This window comes from Notamacropus eugenii, chromosome 2 (assembly GCF_028372415.1).
Source record: "Notamacropus eugenii isolate mMacEug1 chromosome 2, mMacEug1.pri_v2, whole genome shotgun sequence".
NCBI classification, from domain to species: Eukaryota; Metazoa; Chordata; class Mammalia; order Diprotodontia; family Macropodidae; genus Notamacropus; species Notamacropus eugenii.
In genome coordinates, this window is record NC_092873.1 from 231,430,681 (window position 1) to 231,452,888 (window position 22,208).

General features: G+C 40.3%; 1 protein-coding gene across 3 annotated transcripts in view; it reads left to right on the plus strand.

Annotated features, from left to right (window-relative positions):
- Positions 1-21,460, plus strand: part of AIG1 (androgen induced 1) — a 334,033-nt gene extending 312,573 nt beyond the window's left edge. For all 3 annotated transcript variants that reach the window (XM_072643494.1, XM_072643495.1, XM_072643496.1), the window contains 2 exons: positions 15,251-15,414; positions 20,809-21,460. In XM_072643494.1, the coding sequence (XP_072499595.1) occupies positions 15,251-15,414; positions 20,809-20,846 (202 nt within the window). In that variant the 3' untranslated portion in view covers positions 20,847-21,460. The remainder of the gene's footprint in view (positions 1-15,250; positions 15,415-20,808) is intronic.
- The last annotated feature ends 748 nt before the right edge of the window (positions 21,461-22,208 follow it).

The window sequence follows — 22,208 nt, forward strand, 5'->3', positions numbered from 1 at the left end:
ACCCTGAATAAAGCCTAACCCTTGTTCGACTCCGGAAAGTCTCTTCTCTCATATGTTTATCCGGTTTGGCCAGCCGAAGACCTGCGATATAGGTAAGGTAAGACTCGGGTAGCCCTCAGGCCTCTAGGCCTGGCAGCTGCAATATTCCTAGGACCTTTCTTTTAGGATCTCTTTTTAGAAGCAATCACTGGATTCTTTCAATTTCTATTTTACCCCCTGGTTCTAGAATATCAGGGAAGTTTTCCTTGATAATTTCTTGGAAGATGATGTCTGGGCCCTTTTTTTGATCATATTTTTCAAGTAGTCCAATAATTTTTAAATTATCTTTCCTGGTTCTATTTTCCAGATTAGTGGCTTTTCCAATAAGATAATTCACATTGTCTTCTATTTTTTCACTCCTTTCTTTCAGTTTTATAATTTCTTGATTTCTCATAAAGTCATTAGCTTCCATTTGCTCCATTCTAATTTTTAAGGAATTATTTTCTTCAGTGAGCTTTTGGACCTCCTTTTCCATTTGGCCAATTCTGCTTCTTAAGATATTCTTCTCATTGGGCTTTTTGGACATCTTTTGCCATTTAGGTTAGTGTATTTTTAAGGTGTTATTTTCTTCAGCATTTTTGAGGTCTCCTTTAGCAACCTGTTGATTTGATTTTCATGATCTTCTTGCATTTTCTTGCATTCTCATTTCTCTTCCCAATTTTTTCTCTGCTTTTCTTACTTGATTTTCAAAATCCTTTATAAGCTCTTCTATGACCTGCAACCAATTCATATTCCTCTTGGAGGCTTTTGATGTAGGGCTTTTGACTCTGCTATCCTCCTCTAGTTATATGCCCAGATCTTCCTTGTCATGAAAATAAGATTCTATAGTCTGAGTTCCTTTATGATGTCTATAGTCTGAGTTCTTCATAATCCCAACCAAACACTTGCCTTTCTAACTCTTTGTCAAGGTAGAGCTCTGCTTCCAGTGGGGGTGGGTGTACTGTCCCAGGCTTCAGGGATTTTGTATCAGCTGCTTGATATCCCACCCTCTGTGGGCCCAGAGCTCTGGAAGCAGCCTCTGCCACTACTGCGAGCCACCACCACTACCCTCACCACTCTGGGGCTGGGGCCAAACTGGGCCAGACTGCACACTCTTCTTTCACTCAGGTCCCACATAGTTTTCCCACTGACCTTTATGGTGTTTGTGCATTGAGAAGTCTGAAAACTGCCACAGCTGCCAATTATTCAGTGCCTGACATGGCACTGGACTATCTGTGCAGGTGTGGCCCATACTAGATCACGCTCCCTGCCCAGTGGAAAAGACCTTTCCAGGTTGTCTTGGGCTGGGGATTTGTTTCACTCTGTCATTTTGTGGGTTCTGTAGCTCTAGAATTTGTTTAGTTATTTTTACAGGTATTTGGAGGGCTTTGGGAGGGAGCTCAGGGAATTCCCTGCTTTTACTCCATCATTTTGGCTCCACCTCCTGAATAGGTTTTTACTAAAGGTTTGTTGAATGAATGAATGAATGAATGAATGAATGAATGAATGAATGAATGGGATCCACTTGACAAGAATTATGACCAGACATTAAGAACATTGGTGAAGTCAGAAATATAAATTTGGGGTGGAGAAAAGCAAGAAAAGGATCAAGAGATATAAGTAAAATCAGGGGATCAAAATCAGCAGAGTTGGAGACCTGGAGAAGTACATAGTAAAATAAATGTAGGATAATGGGAACAGATCTCTGGATGGTAGGTGAGAATGGGGACATCGTGAAAGCTGCAAGGAAGAAAGAACCCATTTCCTATGACACCACTGTTCTCACAGCTACTCCGGTGTCATGTCAGCAAATGAGATTTCTGGTTGGTGTGTAGAAGGAGGGAAGGGTATTGTGGTGGGTTACAAAGTGCAAGGTTTGGATTTTGGTTTTTTTTTTTCATTTTGCAAATTGAAAAGATCCCTTCAAATTGTAAGACATTCTACTTTCCTAACTCAGTACCTTTTACCCTGAAGCTCAGTCAATCAATAAACCTTTATAAATGCTTACTATACCAGGTGCTGAAGTTACTTTGTTGTTTCTGTTGGGGGGCAGGTTAAATTACTGTCTCTAAGCAGCATACATTCTAATTAGAGAGTTGTTATTGTTGAATCATTTCAGTCATGTCTGACTCTTCACAACCCCATTTGGGCTTTTCTTGGTAAAGTTACTAGTTTGCTATTTCCTTCTTTCCTTCTTCCTCCTCATTTTATAGATGAACTGAGTCAAGCAGGGTAAGTGACTTGCCCAAGGTCACATAGCTAGTAAATGTCTCAGGCCAGATTTGAACTCAGTTTCTTCACTGTACTACCTAAATAATAAGGTATATACAAGATATATTCGGTGTAGATGAAGGTAATATGAAAAAAGAAAGGCATTCATAATTGGAGAGAACTGGGAAAGGCCTCCTGCAGAAGGTAAAATTTAGGTAGAATCTTGAAGAAAACCAGGGAAACTAAGAGACAAGGGTGAGAGGAGAAAGCACTACAGGTGTTGGGGAGAAAGGTACTACCATGATGGCAGATGGAGTGTTCAAGAAACAGCCAGTAGGCTCATGTAGGGGAATATAGCAGCTGAAGGCTGAAGAGGTAGGAAGGGGCTAGTTAAAAGCTTTAGATGCCAAACAGATGATTCTTTGTTTGATCCTGGAGGTATAGGGAGGCACTGGAGCTCACTGAGCAAAGGGAATGTTGGTTCTAAGCTTTAGAAAAATCACTTTGGCAGCTGAATGGAGAATGGGTTAGAGTGGGAGAGACTTGAAACAGGAAGATCAGTTGTAAGACTCTTGTAGTAATCTGGGTATTGGGGGTCTAAGCCAGTTATGAGGAAAGAGAAGGAGAAATTTGTGAAAGATCATGTAAAAGTATAATCAACAAGACCTGACAATGGAGTGCCCAAGTAGGATGAGAATGAGAAGTCAAGTTAGGTCTTGAAATTGCAAGCCCAGAGAATCAGGAGGATGGTGGTACCCTTAACAGTAATGGGGAAGTTTGGAAGGAGGAAAAGATTTAAGGGTGGGAGGGAAAGTAAAAAGTTCTGGTATTTTGAGATGTCTACAAGACATCCGGATTGAGACATCCAAGATGTCGGACTATAACTCAGCAGAGAGATTAAGGCCAGATTTATAGTCTCAGCGATAATCTACATAGAGATAATAATTGAACCCATGGGAGTTGATAATATCATTCATTGAGATATAAAAGTTGTGAGAAGAGCCCAAGATGGAGCCTTGGGAGCATGCAGTTAGTGAGTGTGACAGAGATGTACAACCAGGAATGGTGACTAAGGAGAAGTGTCAGGAAAATTCAGAAGAGAATATCTAGGAGAAATTGATTGATGGTTTCAAACTCTACAGAGAGGCCAAGGATCAAGACTGAGAAAAGGCTGTTATACTTGACAGTTAAGGAAACATTTGTAACTTTGGAGAGGACAGTTTCATTTGAATAATGAAGTTGGAAGTTTGCAAAATGAGAGGAGAGGAAGTATAGGCACTAATTCTAACTTGCTTTCTCAAGAAGATTAGCCACAAAGGGAAGAAGAGATAGAGAACGATAGTGAGGAGGGATGTTAAGAACAAATAAAGGTTCTCAAAGGTGAGAGACATAGCATGTTGGTAGGCATCAGAGAGCAAAGAGCCAGTAAAAAAAGAAGACATTGAAGATAAGAATGAAAATGGAAGTGACATGGGGTCTGTATGGTACACAAGACAGACAGGGATGAGATCCAGAGTGAATATAGAGGGATTGGCCTTGACAAAGAAAAGGGCCACCTCTTGATGAGAGACCTGGGACAAGGAGGAAATAGTAGGGGAAGATGTCTGCATGATGTGAGATGAAGAGATGTTCAGTGGCCTTGGTTTTTTCATTGAAATAGGAAGCAAAGTCCTTGTCTTGTAGAATGGTGGAAAAGGGAGAATGGGAGGCTTAAGTAGAAATTAGAGGGCTTCCAAACTTCAAACTCAGTTCCTCATCTGTAAAATGAGTTGGAGAAGGAATATTTGCCTTGCAACAGTGAAGACCCAGTTGAGATTAGGTAACATATATTTGGAGAGAACCCACTCACCAGGGTTTCACGATCTCCAGTTCTGTTCAACAGCATGTAAATAGAAGTAAAGGACAGAGAACTGAGGCTTGGCAAAATAGGAAATGGTGTAGTGGAGGAAAACAAAGGATTGAGCTGGCTTACCAAGGGGACATGACAGGGAAGGGGAGGGAAGTATAGGCAGCACAGGAGTCATGGCCTGAGGAAGAACTGAGGGGTAGAAGGAATGGAGGTCCTGAGAAAGGCAAAGAGCAGAGTTAGGGGTCATAACTGGAAAAAGTGCTGGGGTCTGGTTACTCTAGACCTCAGTTCTTAAAGATATGAGTTCAAATCCAACCTGTGACCCTGTGCAAGTCATTTAACCTCTGCCTCGGTTTCCTCATCTGTAAAGTTGGGATAATAATAGTACTTACCTCCCAGGGTTGCTATGAGGTTCAAACTAGATAAGCACTTCACACAGTATCTAGCACATAGTATTCACTACATACATGTTAGCTATTATTATTAATGATAAGAGATTATGATACATAAATTTCAGAATTCATGAACATGGAAGTGAAACAATGGCAAGAGCAGTTGGGTGGCACAGTGGATAAAGTGCCAGATCTGAAGTCTGAAGACTTCTCTTCCTAAGTTCAAATCTGACCTCAAACGCTTAATAACTTGTGATCCAGGGCAAGTCATTTAACCCTGTTTACATTGTTCCTCATCTGTAAAATGAACTGAAGAAGGACATGGCAAACCACTCCAGCATCTTGCCAAGAAAACCCAAAAAATGGGTCACTAAGAGTTAGACACAATTGAAAAGTGACTGAAGAACAACAAATAGTCAAGGGTGTGGCCATCTTTGTGTGTAGTGGAACTAGAGTAAAGGAATTATTCATGGGGATGGAATAGGTTGTAGATTTTGGACTTTACGTTTTTGAAGGAATATCAATAGATAGATATATATATATATGTTAAAGTTCTCCAGTGTGAAGGCAAGAGATAGGAAGGAGAAAGAGAGGGCACTGAAAAAAGTCAGATGTTGAATTCCTTGAGGAAGGAAGAATATCGTGGTTATCTCTAGATAACAGCCACCAAAAGCTGAATTGGGTGATAAATTTGTATCATATGAACCACAAAGGAGGAGAGATTGATTAGTAAAGATGGCCAAACAAGGATCTAGAAGTGGCATCAGGAAGCAAAGAGTACTCCAACTCCTTTATGATGTCATGTATAAGATAAAATGTGGCCAGCACTAGAAAAGATGGTGAGGGAAACAGTATCTCAGTGATGGCCAAAAGGTGGAATCAATGAGAGATAAAGAAGTTTAAGATGAAAGGAAATTATTTAAATTATAGCACAGGCATTTCAAAAAGCACTGTAGAAGGAACAAGCAGATCTGGAGTGGGACCCTATGGGAGGAAGTAAAGACTGGGGTAGAGAGATATGAGAGAGTAGCTAGTGGACAATGGTGAACAGTTTGTTCATCAACAGGCAGGGTTTCAAGATCTTTGAGATGGATGAATATAAGGGAACATGGGTATGCCAACAATTGAGCCATGAGTCCGAGCAGACTATCAGTGATTGGAGAGAAGTTCGTTAAGAAAGCTGATGAAGTTAGACTGTTTAAGATCCTCCCTTGAAGTTCATCCTCGTGGGAGATGGAGATGCTGTGTTCTGTGAGACCCAAGGAACCTGCCTGCAGGACCTTATCAAGGTCCTTATCACCCAGTTAAGAGACCCTGGTATTTACTTGTACTGGAAAAGACCATGGGAGGCAGGGGACAGAAGAGGTGTTGTCTGCAAAGTATCTTAATGTTAGAGAATATCCTAGGGCACTGTCCCAGTAAGGAGGGAGGCAGACAGTGACAAGTACTCTCTCTCTCTCCCCCCCCTCCCTCCCTCCCTCTTTCCCTCTCCCTCCTCCCCCTCTCTCTCTCCCTCCCTCCCTTTGTCTCTCTCTCTCTCTCTCTTTCTCTCTCTTTCTCTCTCTCTCTCTCTCTCCCTCTCCCCCTCTCTCTCTCTCTCCTTCTCTCTCTCTCATTCCCCTTGCATGTCACCTGGTGTTGTAAATAGCTTTGGATCTGAGCCTCACAAGAAAAAGTGTGTGTGGCCTGTCAGTCAAGGACAAACCTCAAACCTCAAAAGCTTTTTAGAAGGAATTTTATTGTCAATTTGGCAGAGAGAACCAAAAGAAAGGTGTGGCTCAGGTTCCCATTATATAGAATTTAAACATGGGCTGCTTAAGGACAAGCAGCTGGCAGTTAAGCAGTTTCCAGAAAAGGGCAGTTCCTAGGTGAGGTTGCTTGATCTGTACATCAGTAGGGAAGTATAGTGGACCCCAAATAAGACACGGGTGATGGAACCCAAAATAGAAGTGTTTGGGGTGAACTCAAAACCTGGATTTACCCAAAACATATCTTGCAGCCATCCCTGGCTTCTCTGGAGGGTCACAAAGAAGTCACTGTGACATCTTAGTTTTCAACACTACCTAGCCTTATGAAACTAGATTCAAATAACATAATAAGCAGTAAGATTTTCCAAGCAATATAATAAAGTGTTTTCCCGCAGTTCAAAGGGTTAAACTCCCAGGTTTTGGTTACTGGAAGTCCTTCGTAAGTCCATAACTGGCATTTGTTTTGATTCAAGTTGCCTTGAAGTTGCTTCTTCCCTTGATTGGCCTTCTTTCTTCATCTCTTTGGGGAGGAGTGTGTGTGTGTGTGTGTCTACATCTGATGTCATTGTTGTTTAGTGAAACTCTCTAGAGCTACAATGGATCTATGATCTCATTGATGAGAATATTCTCTCACACAGTGCCAACTGTGGCCCATCTATATCTGTCCATACTCTGTTATCTTAATCCATGTCACCACATAAATCAACTACAGGGGGCCTCCCAGCATACTAGGGACCTTCCTTAAATTTCTTTGCCTTCCTGTGTGACTGTGTGACTCTTCTCTCCAGATTTTCATACCACTCTGCTGATTCTCCTCCTACCTGTCTAATAACTCCTTCTCAGTCCCCTTTGCTGGATCTTTATCTGAGCACCCCCTAGAATTCTGTCCTGAGACACTCTTCTCTTTTCCCTAGATACTACTTCATTAGCTTTCATGGATTCAATTATCATCTCTATGCTGATGATTCTCAGATCAATTTATCCTGTTCTCTCTATTGACCTCTAGTCTCATACATCCAGCTACCTATTGGACATCTCAAACTAGGTGTCCTATAGACATATTAAACTCAACATGTATAAAACTGGACTCCTTATTTTAACCCTCCAAACTTTCCTCTTTTTTCTAACTTATCAATTACTGTTGAGGGTACTATCATCCTCCCAGTCCCCCAGGCTCACAACCTAAGTGTTATTCTGGATGCCTTACTCTCCCTCACTCTCCATATGCAATCTGCTGATAAGGCCTGTCAGTCATATCTTTGTAAAATCTTTCATAGTCTCCCTTCTCTCCTCTGACCCCGCCACCCCCTGGGGAATGCCCTCATCGCTTCATGCTTAGACTATTGAAGTAGGCTGTTGTTTGATTTCCCTGCCCCAAGTCTCTCCCTACCCCCAGTCGATCTTCCACTCAGCTGCCAAAGTGATCTTAAATCATAGGTCTGACCATGTTACTACTCAGTGAGCTCCAATGGATCTCTAGCACCTCCAGGTCCAAAAATAAAAACCTATTTGATATTCAGAGTCCTTCATAATTTCACCATCACCACCCCTTTCTTCCAGACTTTTTACACCTTCTACCCACCCCCATGTATTCTGTAATTCAGTGCTGTTCCACAAATAAGACAGTCCATCTCACTGTACCCTATACCTGGAATCCCCTCTCCCTTCATCTCTACCTCCTGGATTCTTTCAAGTTCCAGCTAAAATCTCATCTATGGAAGCCTTTCCTGACTCCCCCCCCCCCTTAATTCTAGTCCCTTCCCTCTCACTACCTTGTTTGTACGTAGTTGTTTACATGTTGTCTCCCACCTTATACTGTGAGCTCCTTGAGACGAGAGACTGTTTTACCTTCTTTTGTTTCCCCACTAGCCACTCCCCTAGAATAATGCCTGGCACATAGTAGGTGTTTAATAAGTGTTTCTTCACTGACATATTCTTGGAACCTCGGTTTTCTCATCAGTAAAATGACTGGATTGATCTAAATGACCTCGAAGGTCTCTTCCAGCTCAGATTTTATGATCCTATTGACATTGCTTAGGTACCATTGAATGACGACCCACTCAGTGAAGTATTGGAGTATAAAAAATATTTAATAACATTAGCTTATATGTAAGTAGTGTTCTATAATTACAAATGATTTTACATATAAATTGATCTTATTTACATCTCACAAAAATCCTTTGAGGGAGATGTATATACATTTGACTGATGAAAAAACTGAGACTTGGGAGAGATTACATAACGTGCCTAAAGAGGCTTATCAGTAATATAATTGGGACTAAAACCCAGATTTTCTAAATCTAAGATACCCCAGCATACTGCCTCTTGTTAACATAGCAATCCTGCCTATTGGCATCTGTGCACCATAAGATGAAGAGCCAATGAGCAAAAGGAAAAATAAGAAGTTTTCATTTTTATAAAGGAAAATGTAAGTTGAGTTATTTAAGATACAAATAACAACTCTCCTCCTTCCATCCCCACCACACACATACAAGTGCACGCAGTCTCTGCCTATACCTTGAAGTGACTTCCTCTTATTCTGAAGTAAACTTGCTTGCAGACCTCTCATTGCGCTTTGATCATATACAGTATCTCTCCTAGGGATTCATTCTTTCTTAGTTTGTGTAACTGTCATCTCTCCAATTCAATTATAAGATTCTCCATGGCCTTGTCTATCATGATGTCTTACTCAGATCCCAGCACAGTGCCTTACTTAAACATTGTAGCAACTTGACAAAATGCTGGTTGAATTAAATTGAATTGAAATTAAAAGTCATCATGAGGGACAGGTAAATTATGAAACTGGAAACTCCACCTCGATCCCTGAAAAACTAGTTTAGACTCACACTGGAATGCATTGAAAGAAGAACATTCTGCTTTGACAAAAGACTGAGGAAGACTATTGGCCTGATCTCTGTGATTTAATAAAATTGGGAAGAAAACACTTTCTCCCAATTAGAGGGAGCCTTCCAGAATGTGATTCTGAGCACATAGTAGGACCCCTGCTACCATTTTTGTTCTGATATTTCTACATCCAAAGGCTTCCTTTGAAAACAGCTGAAATCAGAAGACTTGGGTTCTAAACCAGCTCAACCTAATTAGCTTGGTGATTTTAAGTCACTTCATTTCCCTGGCCCTCAGTTTCCTTGTCAATTGAAGGAGTTGGACAAGGAAATCTCTTCATTCCTATTCAGCTGTAACAATCTGTCAGTCCATAGAATTCATTCTGTGAGGCGTATTAAGTTTACCATTCACCCCAGGGATGGGTGGAAAGATTTATGATCTTGAAAACATTTTGGTTTTGTGTATGAAGGCAGATTTTGAAAAAGAAGGAATCAGAGCTGGGGGGTAGGAGTGGAAGAAGAAGGGAGTTTCTAATGTATTTGGGCTATCTTCCATGGAGATGCTAGAAAAGTTTTCAGTGATCTGAAATAGTTGTGTTCATTATAACATTTTCCTTAAGATTAGTATATAAAAACATGCATTGCAAGAAAAAAAATGACTTTCTGTAGCCAATCCATGGATGAGTGATACCCTCTACCTCACCAGCTCAGCCTTAGATTGGATTGCTATTTCCTGGTATTTGCCAATGGGTTGTGGCAGTGAATTCTCTGGCACCACTATCCACCTCACTAAGAAAAACCCTGAGGCACATTTTGGTTTGGCACAGCATTACCCAAGATTCCACGTCTAGTCACAGAGTGCACATAGTAGGTCCTCCAAACTACAGAAGAATCAGAGATTTGGAGAGAAAGGGATAGAGAATGAACTAGCTTCCATACAATTCAGTTCTACAGACATGTCATTAGGCACTAGGCTAGGTAATGGGGATACAGGAAAAAACAAAAATTGTCCTTGTTCTTGAGAAGTTTTATTGGAAACAGATGCTCTAGAAATAGTCAAGGGGTCTTCAGAATTACTTCCCCAAGGCTAAGTAATTATAACAACAGCAACAATAGCTAGCAGTCATACAGAGGTTTGCAGAGTGCTTTTATTATCTCATTGGATCTTCACAACCCTAGGAAGTATAGATGCTATTATTATGATCTCCATTTTATAGATAACGAAACTAAACCAGATAGGAGTTAAGTGACTTGCTGTAAGCACAAGTAATGTGGGATTTTTGTTATTTTCTTTTGGGAGTTCAGTTTCTCAGGCTTACACTAAATTATGAACATCTGAAGGATTGATCGCCTTTGAACCCTGATAATTCACAGATGTGCTGAGTCTCATAGGTTTTGCACCTTCTGGCTCTGAGCCAATCAGGGGCTGAGTCTTGGTTATATGTTCTGAGAGGTTGGCATTTTGCTGTGGGGGCTTGCTCATGAGAAAGATTTTTTGATTCCCTGGGCTGGACTCTGAGTAGCCATTTGTTAAGACACCTCCTCCCCCCCACTACTGATAGTTGGAGTGCTGTCTGTTGAATCTCTGCTAATTTCTCTGCTTGTATTTTCTATACTCACTTCTTTCTACTTATCTGTTAATTAAAGTAATATTGTTAACCCCTTTAAAGTTGCCTTTTCTTTAGAAAAATAGATCAAAGAAGTTGTGCTAGCAGGCCATCCTGGGTATATTAGGGTGCTTGCTAATACACTTCCTAGGATCACAAAGTTAATTAGTATCTGAAATCAGATTTAAACTCATATCTTCCTGACCAGTGCCCATGCTCTATTCAATATATACCATCTAGCTAGGATAGTGGCCACAAAGTAGAGCTGTGTGATAATTCTTAAGTAATAGATTACTGGTAGCATAATAGAAAACACATTGCATTTAGAGTCAAAGAACCTGAGTTCAAATCCCAGCTCTGCCATTTACTGCAAGCATGACCTTGAACAAAACTTTTAACCTCTCTTGGCCTTGGTTTCTTCCTCTATGAAGTGAAGAGGTTGGACTAATATGACTGAATTCTAAGGATCCTTCTAGCTCTAAAACTATGATTCTATGAGATTTGTATTTCTTCTGTCCTTGTGAAATATTTTCACTTAGGAAAGTTTTACTGATAAACCACTGAATTGTCTTAGTCTCTCAGACGTCATCTTAAAACTTCACCAGAGGTAAGAATTTGGAGCTCAGATTAGGAAAATCAACGGATCCAGAAAAAGGGAAGCACCAATTTTCTCAGGACAGACTATCTGGGTTGTGAGTAGAGAAAGCCAGAGAGTATGAGGAATCCAAACTCCAGCCAAAGAGTCCAGATTCACTACAACAGCAATAATAATAATATAGTTTAATCAGTGCATAACCCTTATGTAGATCATTGAAATCCCACCAGATTACAGAACAGTCCAAATACTGGAAGGACAACTTTCAGTGATAAATACATTCCCTTTCAGCAAAGAGCAAATTATTGAAGTTTCAATGCAAGGCCAAGCTTCTAAATATCTGTAGTTGAGATGGATTAACCATACAACAACAAAGGTAAAAAATGATGACAGCATTCATTTCTGTTGTGAAGATACGATAAATTGGCAAGCTAAGTGGTGTGCTGGATAGAGGACTGCAACTGAAGTCATAAAGATTTTTGTTTATATCTGGCTTCAGACACTTTACCAGCTGTGTGACCCTGAACAGCTCACTGGACCTCTGTTTGCATAAGTTTGCTTATCTGTAAAATGGGGATAATAACAGCACCTGCCTCCCAGGGTTGTTGTGAGGGTCAAATGAAGTCATATTTGTAAAGCACTTTGCAAACCAGAAAGCTCCATAGACATCCTCAAAACCAGCTATGAAATGAAAGCTTTCTAACTCCCAGAAAGTAGGTGCTGATATAGCATCCACTTGACCTTATCAGCTGGTTCACTGTTTTGCTGGAAACCACCTCAATAATTTCTGAGCATATCATTACTGAAAACTACAGAAGAGAACCACTATATATGGAAAGAAGGAAGAAGAAGAGTAATTATCAATGTAAGAACTAATTAGCAGCCAGGGTTTTTAGTATGCCCAGATTGCCAAACTCAGGAACTTCTATAGCCAATGAGACTTTAATGTATATAAGCTAATTAGTAGAAATGACTCACAATGTGAAAAACCCTGAATCTTTGTATTATCCATCAGGAAATTAACAAGCCATTTGACAACTGCCCAGCTGATTGCATTAGTTTAGTTAAAGTTAACTAGACGAAGATCTGCCACAATACAGTGGCATGAGAGTATGGCATTTGTGAACACTAACAAGGATATCGAGGGTAAGGCTGTGGTCAGGAGCATGCAAGGACAGCTTGGCCTATGAAGCCTCCTCTGGTGCTCACCTCCCCTTTGTTCAGCTCTCTCTGCTGTGTTTGCATGCTATAACAAATTAGATTTCTCCAGCCTAGAAGGGGCGTTCCCTTGGTGTGCCTTCAGTACTCTCTATATCTTTTATCCTGTTTTTTTTTTTGCAATTATAGATTGTGTTCCATAGGTATCAGTAAAACAAAGGATAAGCAGGCCTTCCAAATGACAGTAGTTTATTGATGCAAAACCGTGGGCTCACTCCAGAACTTACTTGGTACCACTTGCACACATGCAGGATAGATCGTGCCAACTGATCAAGATAAAGCAAGATCATGGGATCCTGGCTTGGATTTGGGAAGAATGTTAAGGTTCTTGAGATAGGTGGCTTGGTGCATAGCAACTTACTAGGCCCTCAAACAAGAATTGTTAACCTGAAGTCCTCAGACTGATTTTAGAGAATCAGCAAACTTAGACAGGGAAAAAAGATACTTATTTTATTCAAATAATTAGTTTCCTATGTATTTAGTAATTAGTAATCCTATGTATTTTATTTTTAAAAAACTCTTCTAAAAAATCATGTAACATCAAATAAGGATAATAAACCCTGTCATAGAGGATTTAATTAAAGAATAGTTTTCCTTGGCTGATATGGATTATTAGGCAAATAATTTTGGAATCTGTACCTAGTAGGAGGAGTATCCTTAACTTTCAAATGTATCTTGATACTTTAATAAATATTTAACAATTCTACTCAATTAATTATCTGCCATCAGCTATAATAAGCCAAACATTATGCTAAATACTTGGGATATAAAGATGAAAACCAAAATGACCCCTGCCCTAAAGGAACTTACATTCTGCTGTGGGATATACACAGATGAATAGGTAGAAAATGATGCCAGAGAGCACTTCAAGAAAGGTTTCTTGTAGTAAATGGTCCTTGAGCTCAGCCAAGGTGTCCCAGTGGCAGAGGTGAGGATGACCATTCCAGATGCACAGCCATGCAAAGGCACAGAGAGAAGAAATGAAGTATTGTAAGCAAGTAGGGCAAGCTACTATCAGATATTAAAACAGCAATCTCCAACTTTTCACCAACACATCAGGCTACCTGATTAACTATTAGAAAACAGTGAAGCTTATTGCTGTGGATGAACCTGCTCGACCAAAATAGCCTAAAGACAGTTATTATATGGCAGAAAAAACACTGATCTCGAGTCAGCCAACGTTTGAATTCTTATTTTGCTATTTATTGGCTTGTGTGACCTTGTACCATTTAATTCATTTGAAGAACATTTAAATGTATTTGTGTATATGTACATACATGTGTATACATATGCATTTGTACACATTTATACACGTATATACACACACAAGGATGTGATAGGTAAACAAATATAATGCAAAGTAGAGCACAGCTGGGGCCAAGAAGTATCTCAAAGAAAATTTGAAGAAGGAGAGAGGCCCTCTTGTGGCCTCATCTATAAGATCAACAGACTGAACTAGAAAACTTTAAGTCCCCACTTGAATTTCTAAATTATAATCTCAGATGGGGAATATGGAGACTGGTGGATTGAGACAAAACTATTGTAAAGTAAAACCAGTGATCATAAGACCTTCAGTTCAGATCATAAGGGATCTTAGAATTCATTGAGTCCAAGGATTCTTAACCTTTTGTGGGCACCAAGAATCCCTTAAGCAGTTTTGGGAAGCCTATGGATCCCTTTCCAGAATCATGTTTTTAAGTGCATTAAATAAAATACATAGATTTACAAAGAGAAAACAATCATATCGAAACATAATTATAAAAACGCTTTTAATGAGCTGACACGTACCAGGTTCAGAACCCCTGATGTAGTCGAACTCTTTTATTTCGTTAATGAGGTTCGGAGAAGTTAAGATTTGCCCAAAGTCATACAGATAGGAAATGATAGGACTGAAATCCGTCTGATACTTTTTCCATCTCAATGTGATGACTGGAAATAGTTCTGCATTTGCTAGTTAAGGGATGCACTAGGGCATACATAGCACATAGGAAATTGGTCTTCCAGTCAGGAAGACCTGGGTTCAAGTCCCAGTTCTGCTACATCCTTCTGATGCTACTCAGGTCCCTTTATCTCTCACAGCTCTAAGTGACAGAAGAATTGCCCAGTGCAGGGTGCAAGTAATTTCCTCACCAGGAATTCTCTATGCCAATAGAGTCACAGGTTGCAATGATTGATTGTCCCCTATTCACACCCCTCACCAAAAAAAGTGTTAGTTAAACCACTTCAGGATCATAAACTGGCATAAATTCAGAAAGCCTCACTTCAGGAGAGCTGTCACAGAAGCCAAGGGTTTTATCTCAACCACAGATGAATAGAATGTACTTGGCCGGTGTCTGTGTTGTTTTAATGTGTAAAGACCAGATTAAGTAGCCTCTATAATAACAAAAATATAATAATTCCATTAAACCCAACACTATTTGGAGTCGCTCCTGGGCAGCAGAGGCCCACTTAGCTTGAGCCTTGCAGCCTGGGGAGAGAATGGGGTTAAGTGGTGCATAATGGGGATGAAATCAGCTTTGAAACTGACATGAAAATGTTTTGCATGATTTCACAAGCATAATTGATATTATTTTGCTTGCTTTCTCAGTGGGTGGGGGAGGGGTGGATAGGAGGGAGAGAATTTGGAACTCAAAATTTAAAAGGAATGTTACAAATAGATAAGTTAGAAAAATGAAAGCTAAAACAGAAGAGAAAGAGAAAAAAGGGGGAGGGGGAGATACTGCCATGATAGCAACTTCTGGATTTTTCTTCTTTCTGATTCCATTTCAGGGTGTGTTGGGTGCATCATGTAACAGGGATTTGGGTGTACCCTCTCTTGGAACACATTGGCCCAGGCGCCAAAATAATCTTCTTTGGGATCGCAACCATTCTAATGAACCTTTTGTACCTGCTGGGAGAAGTTCTGAACAACTATATCTGGGATACTCAGAGGAGTAAGTATTGCTTAGGGGAGCATTAAACAACAGAACTGGCTTTTTGAAAGAATAATGTGGCCAAAGATTGAAGCAGAATTCCACTGCAGACTATTTCTTCCTTCATCGTTAAAAAATAAAATGAATCCTCCAGCGAATTAAATGTCTTCCAGAGTGCATGCAATTGCGTATGAATAGTGTTTCATTTTTATAACTACCAACCCTAATTTAAGAGCTCTTGGCAATTGCCTGAAAGGTTTACTACTCACTTGATGTTATGAGGTATTAAGCATTAAAAACTAACAGGAAAGAAGCTTTAGCCTATAGATGGGGGTGTTGTTTGCAGGATATGGGGTATTAAAGGGAAAAGCTGTTTGGTATGATCCTCTGAATTCCTTTTTTTTTTTTTTTAATGGCATAAGATCTGCCCTAAACAGAATGGTTATTTACTCCAACCAAGCCATTCCACTTAATTCCTAAGTCCTCATTATTGTGGTCTTCACACAACCATTCATTTAGGTAAGACAACCTTCATTGGGGCTTCAGTGTCCTACCAGCAGCACGAGGGAGGCCAAACCACAAAGGCACTTGGGTGTTATCGCTGAATTGTGGGCTTTGGTGGCAGTCACACCTTCCTAGGTTTTAAATGTGATGGTGACCATCATGGGGCATTCCTACACTTCACCAAAGGCTGTCATTAATCTGAGGTTTGATGTCCCTTTTGTTTCTATTTATAGCGTGCTTCCCGACATGGCAAGCCATATACACTTAGCCAAGCTGCCTAGACTATCCCAAGGCTATCTAGAATGAGGTAAAAATTGGAAGATGGAAAAAGCAGCAGCACAGAGCCTCACCAGTTTCACTCCACAACGAATGCACATCCACCAGCAAGATTGGTTCTTAAATCTGATGTGGGCTTGTTTGGTGGCAGTGATGGTTTTTGTTGTTTTTAACCAAAATGCTAAACCCTGAAGATCTCTGGGCTTCATCTATGGAGAACCTTAGGGGTACCTAAGGTAAACTTTACCTTAGGGCTGGGAGACTGCAGGTGGCCTCTGGATCCTAGAATTGTATGCATAAAGCCAGGATTATATAGCACAGGGACCTTTGCAAGTTTCTCCTTGCTTCAGTCTGTTTAGTCTCGCTACTAAATCTAAGTCTACTAGACCATGTAGGAGCTTGAGTTAGGTGGTCTATAATGTAGAACTTGGCTTTTAAAAAAATCCTAAAGCAGGATAATAGATTTAAAATGAGAAAGGATTTCAGAACTCATCTAGTCCAACCCCTTCACTGTACAGGTGAAAAAACAGAGGCCTAGAATGGTTAAATGACTTGCCCAAGGTCATACATACAGTCCTTAAGAGAACTGAGGTTTGAACCCAATCTTCTGAGTCCAAATCTAGCATTCTTTTCACGATACTACACTGATTCTGACTAATTACATGGCCTAAGGAAAGTGATTTAACAGTTCTTTCTGTAAAATGGGACTAATAGTCCCCAGTTTACTTCACAAGATGTTTTGAGAATGGAATGAAAGTACACATGTGAAATTTGTAGAGCTTCTTATGAAAAAGGCAGTATTTAATTTTAAGGCAATCAGATCAACTTTCTCTTATTCAGACACTGCCTATGAAACCTTTGCTCCTCTGTTGGTTGATGCTGCTGGCCGTTTAGCTACATCTGAGGGTATGATCCAGTTCAAACTGGGGAAGTGGTGGTTAAATTTTCAGTGTAAATATACCTTAGAAATCGGCAAATCCTACAAATAAGGGTTGGTTTTGTTGTTGATGGTGGCTACCTAGACTTAAGAAAGTGATAGAAAAATGTTAATAATGCAAATCAAACTCAAAAGTGTGTCATGCATGCTTTTTTTTATTTTGGAGAGCTGGTTCTTAAACATTTACTAATACAACTTTACTTCCACTTCAAGGTAAAACTGCCTAGTTATAGAATCTTTGAAGAAGTCATAGAATTTGTTTTAGGATTAGAAATTTAGAGTTGTAAGGGACCTTAGAGATGATCCATTTCTACCCTTTCATTTTACTTAAAGGAATAAATCTCATGCAGAGAGAGGCATCTTTCAATTTTTGCATCCTTCTGCCCAGCCTTTGGATAGTCTGGGCAGCTTGGCTTAAGAGCTTATGCCTTGCCTAGTTGGGAAGCATGCTATCATTAGAAGCAAAAGGGACATCGAACCCCAGGTTAAAAGATAACCTTTGGTGAAGTGTGGGATTGCTCCATGACAGTCACCATCACATGTAAATGCTAAGTGGGTATGACTGCCACCAAAACTGACCTTTCAGTGACAGCACCCAAGTAACCTCATTTTTGTACCCCTCATGTTTCTGGTAGGACAGTGAAGCCCCATTGAGGGTTATCTCAAGGTTGTCTAAGGTCACAACCAGAGCTGGGATAGAGCCCAGCTCCTCTGTCACCAGATCCAGCCCTCTTTACCACACTGCCTCTAGTCTAACCCCAAGTATTATAAGTGAGGGAAATTGGGTGTATAGTAGTCTAGTGATTCACCCAAGGTCATTTACTTACTAAGTTCAGATCCAGATGACCTGACTCCCAGTCCATTGCTTTTTCCACCACACCATCAACATCTCAGCAGGATTACTGTTTTCTGTTTGGTTTGGTTTGGTTTTTCTTGAAAACTTGGAACAGAATTGAACCAGAAAAATAGACTAATCCAATACGAAACATAAACAAGATGTGCTTAATAAGTGGATGCTAAAAATAGCATTTTAAATATTTGATTAAAAATCTAACCTGAGATAACTTTGAGTATTGTACATGTGTATGAATGCTTTGACTGAATTCATCTGTACTTGAGATCGAATAAACCTTCCCTTCCATCCATAGAAGCTCTCCAAGATGGTTAGACTCAAATAAGGTAAGATTTGTTCTGTACAGAAAAATCAGTGTTCCAGAAACCCAGCTCTGGTGGAGCAAGGAAGAAGGCCCCATGGGCATCAGGCATGTAGAATCAGGCATGCCACAGCAGAACCATAGTCCCTCCATTTCCCCATCTCCACCCTTTTCATACTTCTACTTCTGCCCCCAGCCAGACTTATGCCTCCCAAGAAATGCAGAAATACGGTAACCAAGAAGAAGGCTTTGCAGAGAGTGAAGGGGTAATTGACATCCTCCTACTCCTTTCTCTTCCCCTTCATAGATAAGATAATAGAGAGCTTCCCTCTACAGGTTTACGATAGGCTATTTTCTGCCTATGGGGTAGAATCAGGTTCATTGTTCCTCAAAAATGTTTATAGTTGCCTGTTTTGGTTTTTTTCCCCTCTGTCTTAAGCTGCCAAACCATAGTAGGTGGGGAACAGTTTGCCCTTTCTTTGGGTCAGTGAAACACCCCCTGCCCTCGTTTTGAAGATTTCAACATTGGTGCCAAATAGCTCCATCTGCAATCAAATACTTTGGAGGAAAGCGCCTTTAAAAAAAAAATACTGCTTCAGTTAGCTCCTGGAAAGGGTCCCAGAGGAGGAATGGAATGCGAGGCTGGCTTGGGAGCAATCCCCTGAGTCAAGGGTGCTGTTTTGGAACTGAATCTTTGTTGTATATTTTTTTCAACCTCTGCCCATGGCTATCTCATGAATTGGGCACACCCACTATATTTAAACATCACTATATTTAAAGTTCTGGCAACATCTAGGGAATTTTTCACCTCAAAGTGGGATCTTACATGAAGATCCTCACTCCTCCATCTGGATGTACTACTGATATGCTTTCAAATAAGCCTTCTGGCGAAGGTGTTAAGAGTTAGCTATCTTCAGGGCCTTAGCAGTACAAAAAAAAAAAAACAAACTACAAATAAACATACAAGAATTTCCTTCCTCTCACACCCAGCCCAGGGCTGACATGCTACTCACGCTGCCCTATCACTACCACTGGGTGGGGGGGAGGCCAAGGATATGGTGTTTTTGATCCCCTTCATGATTTAAATTTATGTCCCATCTTGAAGAAAAATTTACCCTTTCTCAACATCCATAGCCTTGTCTTCTTACTATCATGTGTAATTATTTCATATATCCTTTCCTGCCACCTCCACCCCCAACACCCACCCCAGCATGGTTAGACAAAAGAAGGAATGCTAGATTGGAAATCATAATAGCTGGATTCAAATACTGGCTGAACTTGGAGTGCTGAATTTGGAGTCCAGTGTTAGATATGCCTCTTGTACCTGTGAGTCCTAGAGCCTGTAACTTCACACCAATGAACCTCAGTTTCCTCATCTCTACAAAAAAAAAAAAAAAAGAGAGTGTTAGACTAGATTTCCTCTAAGGTCCTCTCCAGTTCTGAATCTACAATCTATTAGGAACTTCCCTACACAGCTGTCCCAGAAACCTCCAAAAGAAAATTGGATGGGGGGGGTTTATTTTTGGTTTTTTGATTATTGTTTTTTAAACAGCCTGCAAGCTGTTTGGCACCACAGGACCTAGGAGAAAAGGAAAGGACAATTAGGGAGCATTTGCCAGATTGTAACAATAATTCCTTGCTCAAGAACAAGCATGTTAATGATTTGAACATTTTTATGGCCAGGAAAATTAAACCTATCCCCAATTCAAACTCCTTTCAACAGGGATAACAGGTGGTGAGGCTTGGGAGTCACCAACAAGTCCACCAGGAGGAAACTCCTAATCCCCAGCATTGTGTTAGAGAAGGGGCATTGGCTTGAAAGAGCACATGTGTGTAGAGAGAAAAGCAATTCAGGAAGGCAGTGACTTCTCTGAGAAAAAAAGGCAGCAGCATTTGGATTCTCTCTTGAAGTCCAAAGACTTTTCCTGGGTAAGGACAATAAAATAAAGCCAAAGAGATGCCTGTTCTGAAAGTCATGGGGTATGGCCCCCATTGCTACAAAGCAATCTGTTTCGCATTTCTGCAAACACCTCATCGCTCAAGAGTCAGCTTGAGGTTCGCCCTCCCTGGAGCAGTAGGAGTCAGGGTGTGCCATGGGATGCAGGGCCCTGCCTGATTCAAGAAAAGGGTGGGGAGGGAGGTCACTGAGTTAATTTTGGGAGAACTACTGACTTCAGCACAGCAGATGGCTTTCCTTTTCCTCCATGCATAGAGAAAATTGGAGAAAAGGAATTAAGAGAGAAAGAGAGTAACAATAGCTCTCACAGAGACAGTATTTTCTGGCTTACGTGTGATCTTCACAGCAACCTTGTGAGGTAAAGAGAACAGGAATTATTATCCTTTTTGGCAGAGTATGGAGTGACTTGGCCAACATCACACAGGTAGTAAATGGCAAAACCAAGCTCTGAACTCAAGCTCTCTAGACCCTAAGCCAGTGTTCTCTTCAACATAACATATTGCCTCCCAATCCTTATTCCCAAACCCTTATTTTATCTTAATGTTCAAAAAAACAAAAACCCAAAATCTTTTTGCCTATATTTCTAGGTATGGAAGAATGTAAAGAGAGACCTAAATCGGAATGAGACAAGTCAAGAAAAAAGAATTGGATTGTGTCTCCAGTGAAATCCCTCCCCTCCCCATACCCTCCAACAGACACTGGCAGCACGGCTGAGGAAGTTCTAGGAAAGAAGGCAGGGGCCTCTGCCTCCAAAGTGATAAATGTATTGTTATGTAAACAGAATGGAAGCATACCCTTCATTCTAGAATTCACTTCATTCATTGTGTGTTAAAGGCTTCTTTATTCAGAACCAGCACTACAAGTAATATTTCTTAACTCTTAAAAAAGGGTAATTTTATGTAATTGTTGCTTCATTTAACCTGGGAAGAATGCACATTCCATTTTTGTTTCTTGTTGCACGAAGGCTTATTCTAAGACAGTGAATAATGCTTTGAATCTTAAAGTTGGTTGTAATGATCTACTGAGAAGTCTTCATGTAAACTTGAAAGGAAAACATCCCAAGCAAACTCCGGTTTGCGGTTTCCTATTGCATTAATGTCACTGAAAATAGCAGTTGCCTCAAATAAGCAGTGTGTTAGTAATAACTACATCCATTCAATCAGTCCCCCATTGGCATTAGACATGTGCAGTTTGCCCCACATGCAAAATGTAACATGAATAAAGATTCAGTGGTCCATCCTTCGGTTTCTGTATGGTGTTCCTCCCCTGCCCACGCTGATGATTCCATTTTCATTTGGCTTCTATTGCCTCAAAGACACATACTTTCTGAGTATGGATCTTTTCTCAATAAAAGAAAAAAATAAAGTCATTTCATTTTATTGGAGGAGGAAAAAGACTATTTCAAGCCTTGGATTCCCAGTGATTTTTTGATATTCATTTTAATTTATCTCAGATGTGATGACAGATTCACGACTTTATTGGTGCAGTACTCTTTCTACTAGTACAGATTACAATCCCTACTCAGTTTCTAACCTGTGTAGTGCTTATCATTGTCTTTCCACAAATGCACTGTAGAGAGATCCAGCCAGTATACCGGAGAACTTCCTTCAGCTTTGTGATTTCAGTGTTTTGTGGGTACACATCAGAGCACTTGGTCTGTCCATCTGTTATTCATCGTATTGGGCCTATGGCTGACCTACTTTCTTTTGAACCATACTTACACTTGATCAGAATCCTTTCAAGAAACTATTATCAAATATCTACTACATGCAAGGCACTGTGCTAAACGTTGGAGATAAATGACACAGCCTTTTCCTTGAAGAATTTGTCATCTTTGGTGCAGAGACAAGTTAAGATCAGTACACCCATTATCTCTAATACAAGTTAGAATTTGGTAGATATACAGGCGAGTTGAAACAAAATAGCCTGAGAAATTTGAAGAGGGAAGAATTGCTTCTAGCCACGGGGAAATCAAAAAAAGCTTTGT